At 35.3% G+C, this 8,707-nt stretch overlaps 1 protein-coding gene across 6 annotated transcripts; it reads right to left on the minus strand.

The window, feature by feature from the left end:
* Positions 1-5,166, minus strand: LOC121268369 (carboxyl-terminal-processing peptidase 3, chloroplastic-like). Of its 6 annotated transcripts, none has more exons than XM_041172608.1 (12): positions 4,729-5,163; positions 4,538-4,619; positions 4,267-4,397; positions 4,072-4,158; positions 3,571-3,649; positions 3,107-3,195; positions 2,374-2,409; positions 2,055-2,174; positions 1,864-1,950; positions 1,609-1,758; positions 763-870; positions 1-428 (listed from the first exon to the last, which is right to left on the minus strand). In XM_041172608.1, the coding sequence occupies exons 1-12, from the start codon at positions 5,065-5,067 to the stop codon at positions 180-182; spliced, it is 1,557 nt and encodes a 518-aa protein (XP_041028542.1). In that variant the 5' UTR covers positions 5,068-5,163; the 3' UTR covers positions 1-179. The 6 variants fall into 6 exon arrangements, with proteins under 6 accessions (XP_041028542.1, XP_041028545.1, XP_041028547.1 ...); XM_041172611.1 differs by having other exon boundaries at positions 4,538-4,609; positions 4,729-4,868; XM_041172613.1 differs by having other exon boundaries at positions 4,267-4,416; positions 4,538-4,609; positions 4,729-4,868.
* Positions 5,167-8,707: the final 3,541 nt, after the last annotated feature.

An 8,707-nucleotide genomic window follows, 5' to 3' on the forward strand; every position in this document is an offset into this window, starting at 1 on the left:
AGCAGAATTAACTATTTTTGTTTATTTTGATAAACCTGTACGTATCCACTGAGTTGTAACTTGCAAAATTACAACATACAAGCACATGCATAACATACATTATGCCGTGTGTATTCTTCCATAGCATCTGTACAGAAAATTTCTAAGCCTCAAAGCAATATGACAGCGCAAGCCATATTTCAAGATGCAGTCCCTTTGGACTGTTGAATGTCCAGTTCGTGCTCTGCCACCATGATACAGGAATCCGCTTCCAGGGTCACAACGGAGCTCTTATCCCTTAAAAACGAATCCTTGGGAGAATTTAGCATCTCTGTCGTGCACTGCACATCGGGTGTTATGCCAACCTGATCTATGTCATGAAGTGCGGGGGATAGGTACTTCGCGACTGTTACAAAGAGGGCTGAACCGTCATGGAGCTCTGTGACACTCTGTAGATGCCCCAGTCAGAATCTATGCAATTAAACAATTATGGGGGGCTACGGTTTAAGCTTGACAGAGGTAGTTGGCAAGGTTGGATAGAAACTGAAAACAACAGGAGTGACTTGGGAAAATGCCGGGGATATAAACCAGAACAAAGACTTCAAAGTTAAACCACATAGAGTTGAATGAATTCACAGTACACAGAAGTCATATAATGGGAAACCACCTGTGGTGTCGATCATTCAAATACAAGAGTGTCTCATAGCACCTCTTAATTGAGTATTATCATTTCAAGATCATTACATCGCTTGAATGTATTAAGTCTTTGGGAAATGTTATTACCTGAATTTTACCTTTCCCAAAGGTTTTGTGCCCAACAAGCATAGCCCTGCCATTGTCGCGTAGCGCTCCTGCCAAAATCTCGCTTGCGCTTGCACTCCCTTCATTGACCTGTTTCAGGGGGTGATACATTTGGCAATCAAAATATCTGAGGACTAGGTGCTATATAAAAGACTAATTAATTGCATTAAGACCTTCGTGTTTTAAACATTCAGAGCCAACAGGTATCATTTTCAAATCCTAAGGCTAAGGATCAATCAGAATCATCTGGAAATTTTTCATAATGAAAGAATAAAACAATCAGCTCAAAATGATATGATACACAATGGAACAAAAGATACAAAAAAGACAATTATAATGCAGAGAGAGAGCTCACACCTAAAGCATGCAGTCAATTGGGTTTTATGTAGATCCATGTCAGTTGGCCAAGTACTTATTGGGTTGAAAAGTACCCAACTTCAATCCAGTTCTGATCTTTATTAGGCAAAATGAAAGAAAATGTTGTTGAAAATGTGTATTGTACATGTTTAAATTAATCAAACTTGGAGCCTAAACTGCATCTAGCTTAAACTGGACTTTATAGCAATATTAATTGGATGAACACAAAACTTGGGAGTCTTCTGCGTTCTTTTTTTCCCCTTTAATTAAACCAGTTGATATGTGTTAATCCGAAATTCATCTGTACATAATCTGACGATTTGATGCACCAATTCTACTGCAAAAATAAGAAAGTGATTTTTATACAATGCAACTTCTTACACACAAATAACTCAAGTGTAAAGAAATTAAGAATGATTTACATAACTTCCTTCTGATAGGAAGCTTCCACATATAAAGTTAGATACTCACAAGCACAACAAGTGGATCGTGAGTTATAGCATGCCCATTGACCAAGTTGATGGGTGACATGTTTCCATCCCGATCAATTGTGTTCACAAGAGTCTCATCCCCGTCAAGCCATATTTGGGCAATATCAAGTCCTGCTTTTAACAGGCCCCCCTGTATTATGAAATAAAATAAGAGAGGAGACTGTTATAGAAAGAAATTCGAGGTCAGAAAATGAAGTTTCTAAGATTTTCCATCTAGAAAGATAACGAAATTTACCGGATTGTTCCGCAGATCAAGTATATATCCCTGTACATTCTGACTTTCCATTTCATGAAGTGCATTTTTCATATCAGCAGCAGCAGTCTGTCATGAAACAGATACTGATTTCTTAACTGATCGTTATTTTTCATGGTATGTGTCATATCATAGAAAAGAAGCAGCATCTTTGTCGGATCTGGAGATGGTACCTGAGAGAAAGCTGAGAGCTTCACATAACCAATTTTTGTCAGATGGCCATCTCCAGTTCTATGAGGGATGATGGTGCTTGATATGGGAGAGAGCTTAATGTACTCCCTTGGTAGTTTGACCTTCAAGCAGATGAGGTAGGTTTCCCAATCAGTTCATCAAAGAACACAGTTTATTGTTAGAACGTAACAAGCCAAAGCAGATGCATGCTTTTGCATGAAACTGTAAGTTAAGGCTTTTTTCTATTCTGTCAGAAAGAAACCAATTGTGTTTCATAATATATCACATCAACACAATGCCATATAACAAATGCTTCATTACCTCTCTGACACCAGAATCACTAGCCAAATCTTTTCTCTGGAAAATAGAACACTAAATTAGTTGTTGACACATTTGCTGTTGCTAAGAAGATTAGATTACCGCACAAAATACCCAGAACAAGAACAATCATTCTATACTTGGAAACTATTCATATCAGTTCACAAGCACCACCAAAATGAATAATGTTGACGTCCTTTTCTTGTTTCGATAAAATAGGAATTCAATTGTTGGAAATATTCAGCATCTGGGGTTTTAGTGTTAAAGGCTTTTCTGCAAGCACTACCAAAATGAATTGGTTCAGGAAGTTTAACAGTCTTCATTCTCTCAACACATGAGGTGAATCATCCCTTGCAAAATATTCATATGAAAGGCACTCAGTAACAGACATATAACTATGAGGTGGAAGTGAAGAGTAGATGGAAAAATTTTGTTCAGCCTTGGAGGATGCTCCATATCCTCATAGGGGAATTGTGAATCTGTCTACTTTGACACTATGAACCACAATTTTGAAACAATCTGCATAATGTTATGCTGTTCATACTGAGAATAAGATAACTAGTTCTCCACATAAGAATGCCTGATCTTGTGTTATTGTGGGAAAAACTATGAAGTAGAATATATATTTTTTAAATGATATTGTGTAAAAAGGTAAAAAAAATAAGGGCTCAAGACTTCTTTGAAATGGTCGTACTCAACATACATCGTTTACAAATGGAGAGGATGATTATATTACACTGTGGATTTTAACTGCAACAGCTGTTCCAACATGCCCTCTAAGCTTCTGTGCTGCTGCTTCACTATCAAGGCCCTCAAGCCTCTCTCCTTAAGTTCCAAAGGTAGTTTAAAACCAATATGACATAAGTTGAATGGATATTAGGCTAAGACAAATTCAAATATGCAGAAGAAAAGTCATCTGAAAAACAACTGATGAACAAGGGCCAAGGACCCTTCTATTTTCCGAAACAAAAGAGAATTTGAAGTGATACTAGAAAATAAATTTTGGCATGTAAAGAATGATGGAATGCTAATTTTATAAACCTAGAAAGAGCTTTTTCCCTTGAGCAAGGTTCGAGTAGGACTTGGAAGTAACTGTGATAGCATAGCATAATGCAAATTTAAAGACCAATATTTTTTTGATAAGTATATTTAACGACTCAATATTCAGAATAAGAAATCAAATCTCAGATGGTACAGTACCATTAATCTCAATCAACTCATCTCCTTCATGAATGCCAGCACGAGCAGCTGGGCTACCTTCTACTGTAGCCAAAACAACCTGCAATGCCAACCCAAAGGAAATTTCTTTGGTGCGGAAACATATGATGAGTAAATGGTATCAGAGAAACATCTAAAGTCCTCTTTTCCTTCTTTTTCCCTCTTAATTCAAATTTAAGGATAAATCCATAATCTAATTAAAAATACATTCACATGGAAATAAACTACAACAACCATTGAGTATGCATGCTGAAAGTAACATAGATTTTTGTCTCACGAGAAGTCTTAACACGGCACCTTTGTTCTCCTTGGTTAACTTACGGATTGATAAAAAATGGACGCAGAAGTCATTTGTAGAGCAGGAGCTTCTCTATATCTAACAGCCAGTAAATCAATCATTTTTTTCAAAAAAAGGTCACTTGTGGTTTTTTTAATTAAAAAAAGAAAAAGAAAATTAAGAACAGGCTTTGGTTTGTCGCTAACCAGGTGTCCCGTCCTTGGCTCAGCATTTATGAGAAGGCCGACTCCCTGCAAATTCCCATCACTACCAATTCTGAAACTTTGATATTCCTGCCAGCAAAAGCCATTCTAGGATTGATCAAAATAATTGATATCTGAAATAGCATCTTACAGATTAAAACATCCTGGTAGATTTGAATTGCAATATGTCAAAAGGACCTCTGGACTGATAATCCGAGTAAATGGATCTCCAAGAGTAGAAAGCATTCCACTTATTTTCGTATACGCCGCATCGGCTGATCTCAGGGGAAACAGTTCCACCATTGTTTCATGTAACTTTGAATCCCAATCTACAAAACATCATAATTTCTATTGCATGATTTTAGATCCTTGGTCCATTCACTTGCCTCAACACCAAAACGAAAAAGAACCACAATTACCAAGAAAAGAAAATCCATTGTACTGATTGAGAATAAAACAACCCGGCTACCTTGATGATTAAATGATGGGTCTATAAATGTTTCTCGAATCAAACCCCAAGCCTCCACAAGTGTTCTTTGAACTGTATTCACCTACAAATAAACCTTATTTACTCAACACTGCGCTAATCACGCCACTATTCAAATCCAAATATAGATTAAGAGAACCAAAATAACAAATAAAAAAGGAAATAAAAATCACCTCTCGAGCTCGTGAGACCGGAAAAGCAACATTAAGTGGCTGGGCGAGAGCCGGGGAGTCGCAGCAGACCGAGACTAAAGTAGTGGCTGCGGCGGCAAACCCGAAAAGCCCTTTTACGAGCGGTCCGATGAGTTGGGTACCAAGATGTCGTGCCTCAGACTTTGGTTTGTACGAAGCACAGGGCATTATCAACGCGCTCCAGTTCTCGCTTCTTTGGCGGTTTAAGCATGAAAGCCTATGAGAATGGGATGATCGTGAAATGGGTTTCGGCAGTTCGGTTGAGATTGGTGAGCAATGGGTTGGTTTGAGATTCAAGTTGTGGCACAGAGCCGGCTCCATTTTTCGGTTTCAGTTAGCTTCGAGAAAAGTAAAAAACCGAGAATGGCCGCCCTTTTATCTTTTTTTTGGATTCTGATGGGTCCACATGAATCTCCTCACGTGTCACCGCCATAAAAATAAAAATAAAAAAAAAAAAATTGTGACAGATATGTTTGTAGATAATAAAATATTATTTTGTAATATTAATATTATTTTAAAATTTAAAAAAATTAAATTATTTATTATATTTTGTGTTGCGATTTGAAAAAATAATAATTATAAATTGAGTTGAATTTAACTTTCAAACGAAGTCTGAGAGGATAATTTCAAAAGGAAAAATCATTTATACATAATATTTTATATAATTATGTTTTAAACAAAAGATATCTTATAAAAATATCGTAATTTTATAAAAATATTTTAATCTTATAATATTACTTTAAACTATATTGTAAAAATATATTGTGTTTCTATCATTACCACTCAGATGCACTGCCTATATCTTTTTTTCAATAATTTATTAAATTTGTAATTAAAAAAAAAAACAACAAACCTTGTTTTTTAATTGAGAAAAATGCTTTTGAAATGTTGAAAGAAAAAGAATTAACGATCGACTAATACCTTTACTTTGACATATTTATGTCACATAATTAAAGAAAAATATGCTTATAAAATATCATACCTGCCTTTGAGGAGTTGTTATAAAATTTCACTTTAAGGAAAAGAAAAAGTGCTAGATTTTCTCAAAAGAACAAAATTTTAGGGAATTCCGACTTTCAATAAAAGTGGGCTGACCCAACTAAAATTAGCCGATATCGCTTGTACATTCGGGGTTCAGCCCATCCCACTAGACGTGATCTGGGCCAATCAAGTATAGAACCGTACAAAAACTCAAAATTATTATTTTTTAATTTCAAAAAATTGTTTGGAGTCAAAAGAAACAGAGAAAAAGGAAAAAAAAAAGCCCACTAAATTTCTTTTTCCCAATAATTACAAATCAGAAACAACCAAAGTTTTTTTTTTTTTTTTTTAAGAAGAGAATGGTATCCTAATTTTATTGAAAGCCCTTATTTATGGCGGAGGAAAATCGTGGTTACAATATAGATATTTGGGAGATACAAATTATAAAAAAAACCCAAACCTAGACATCAAAAAACCTAAAACTTCCAACCACAATACAAAATGCCCAAAAGGAACAAGTACCTCAAAAGACCAAAATAAACCAATAGAAAAGAACAAGAGTAAAAACCTGCAAGAGAAACAAGAAGAAACATATGCAAATAAAGTAAGCAAATGCAGCTTACCAGGAACAACACTACGAGATTCACAAGTAAGGAAGACCAATTCTATCCATGCAGAAAAAGGCCACTTAAATTGTTGGGCAGCCTATCTCTATCACTAGTCCAATACATATTTAAACCTCTAACTCCACTCTTGGCGAGAAAATTAGCCACCGCATTACTTTCTCGAAAAACATATTTCACACGATACTTTATGGAAGCAAAATAAACATGTACCTCATCTCAAAAATCCTCAAAATACCAGATATTACAGTCACCCGTAATGATTTAGTTAATAAGGATTTGGGAATCAGTCTCAATTTCTACTCGATTGAATCCAAGCTGATAGCACCTCCAAACCCCTTCCAGCAAACTCCACATTTCAGCAAAATTATTAGAATCCTAACCCAAGAACACAGAATAAGCCGCACACAAATTACCATAAACATCACGAATAACACCCCTGGCTCCAACCGGCCTAGGATTTCCAAAACTACTACGTTTCATATTTAATTTAACCCAGCCCTATTGAGGCCTAGTCCACCTCACCACATGAACCTTATTAGGTTTAGGATGTAAGATTGGGATCTCCAACCAATTTAAAATAGCAACAACCTGATTTGGAAGCCTGAAAACTTTCATAATCATATGCATAATCCAACGAAGCCATAATTTGATAACATGCAAAAAGACTCAATCGTATCAAACTTATCTTCAAACATGGCTTCGTAACGCCTCTCCAAAACTTTCAAGAAAAAATTGATGGAAGGAGACCAAAAACATTCCGTAACTGAGAAGACTTCCCCGCACGATGAAACAAAAATTAATTTGCTCCTGCCATGTACGAAAACTACCCATATGCACACCTAATCGAATTGTAGCAAGGCGCCAAATTTGGCGAGCAAAATACCAGTACAAAGCACATGATTAAGATCTTCAATATGATCCATAGCACAACAATTACATTTAGAAGTCATAGAGATGCCAACCGTTTTAATCTTTTCATAAACACTCAAACAATTATTAGAAGCCTTTCACATCATAATGAAAATTTTCTTATGAAGGTTGGTGTGCCAAAATCCAATGAGTCCAAGGTAAAAGCGGCGCCCGAACTCTAATACAATTCCAAGCATTTTTAGTAGTAAACTTACCATGGGTATCCTTCAAGCAGATTAAAACATCCAAAGTTTATTATTACTAATAGTATTGTAAATGAACAACTAAACTTGATCACATTGCATTGGCATCCACGAAAATAAATTAGGTTTTCAGTACTTTGAGATTGAGTTTGGATGTTAAACTGAATTGAATTCTTTATGAATAGTAGTGAGTTGAGATTGTGAAGTGAGTTATGTGGGACTAACTTAAGATGGGTTTATACGTGTTTAGATGTTAAGATGAATATTTTAGATGTATTTATGAGAAGTTAAAAAATATAGTGAGTCTCACGTGTAAAGATGTATTGAGTTGAAAAATATTATATATCTCATGTGTAAAGAAGTTTTAAATTGAGATGAATTTAATAATTTAAAAAATAGTAGCTTGAAAGCTAAAAAATATATGTTAAAAGAATAAAATAAAATAAAAATAAAATAAAATAAAAGTTGAATATATAGGGATGATAGTTGGACTCTAGCGGGGACAGAGGCTGTCAATCACATGCCCTAATCTCTCCAAAAACAGATCAGAGAGAGTCTTTTTTGTGTGTTGGGTTCATTGAAAGAAGGGTCCATGTCTGAGTGACCACTATTTACTGCACATGATCTCGCATTGAGAATGTCAGCCAACAAAATGGGTTGATATTACAAATCCTTATAACATGTAATCATGCAAGAAACACAAATTTTGTGGAAGACGTTTGTTGGAGAAAAGCTGTCTCATGTTTAACCATCATCTTTTCTGCATAGGTTTTGATTGGATTCCCCCAAAGTCTAATATATTGATATATAGAAAGTCTTTCCATGAATATGAAGAAAAAGAAAAGAAAAACCATTAAGATAGAACAAAAAATAAATAAATAAATAAAGTGTTCCGATCCATCCACTGGCTACTCATGGCTAGAAACGAAAAAACATTAAGGGGCACAAAAATGAGTGTTTGGCCCCAAGTTCTTGGCAATATTAATGGTTTTGTATAGGAGTAACTATTTCTTTTAGGTTTTTTTAATATTCATTTAGATCATTTCCTCCCATGAAAAGTTGCATGCATGCTCTGATAAAACATTGACCCAGAAAAGGCAGAAAGCTAGGGTACGAATGATCCAATTAATGGGGCTATGCTTTAATTTATTGGGATCAACGAGAAAGTACTCGTTAATTAGCTGATACACCCAACTTGATCAGAAATTGGTTGAACCTTTAAATTCACATTAAAAATCGTAC

The sequence above is a fragment of the Juglans microcarpa x Juglans regia genome, chromosome 5S, assembly GCF_004785595.1.
Source record: "Juglans microcarpa x Juglans regia isolate MS1-56 chromosome 5S, Jm3101_v1.0, whole genome shotgun sequence".
Classification (NCBI taxonomy): domain Eukaryota; kingdom Viridiplantae; phylum Streptophyta; class Magnoliopsida; order Fagales; family Juglandaceae; genus Juglans; species Juglans microcarpa x Juglans regia.

Coding starts and splice junctions, on each gene's coding strand:
- LOC121268369 (XM_041172608.1), bottom strand. CDS start 5,067: ATGGAGCCGGCTCTGTGCCACAACTTGAATCTCAAACCAACCCATTGC. Junction 3,650..4,071: donor AGCCAAGGACGGGACACCTG/GTTAGCGACAAA, acceptor TTGGCATTGCAG/GTTGTTTTGGCTACAGTAGA. Junction 429..762: donor TTGGGAAAGGTAAAATTCAG/GTAATAACATTT, acceptor GGGCATCTACAG/AGTGTCACAGAGCTCCATGA.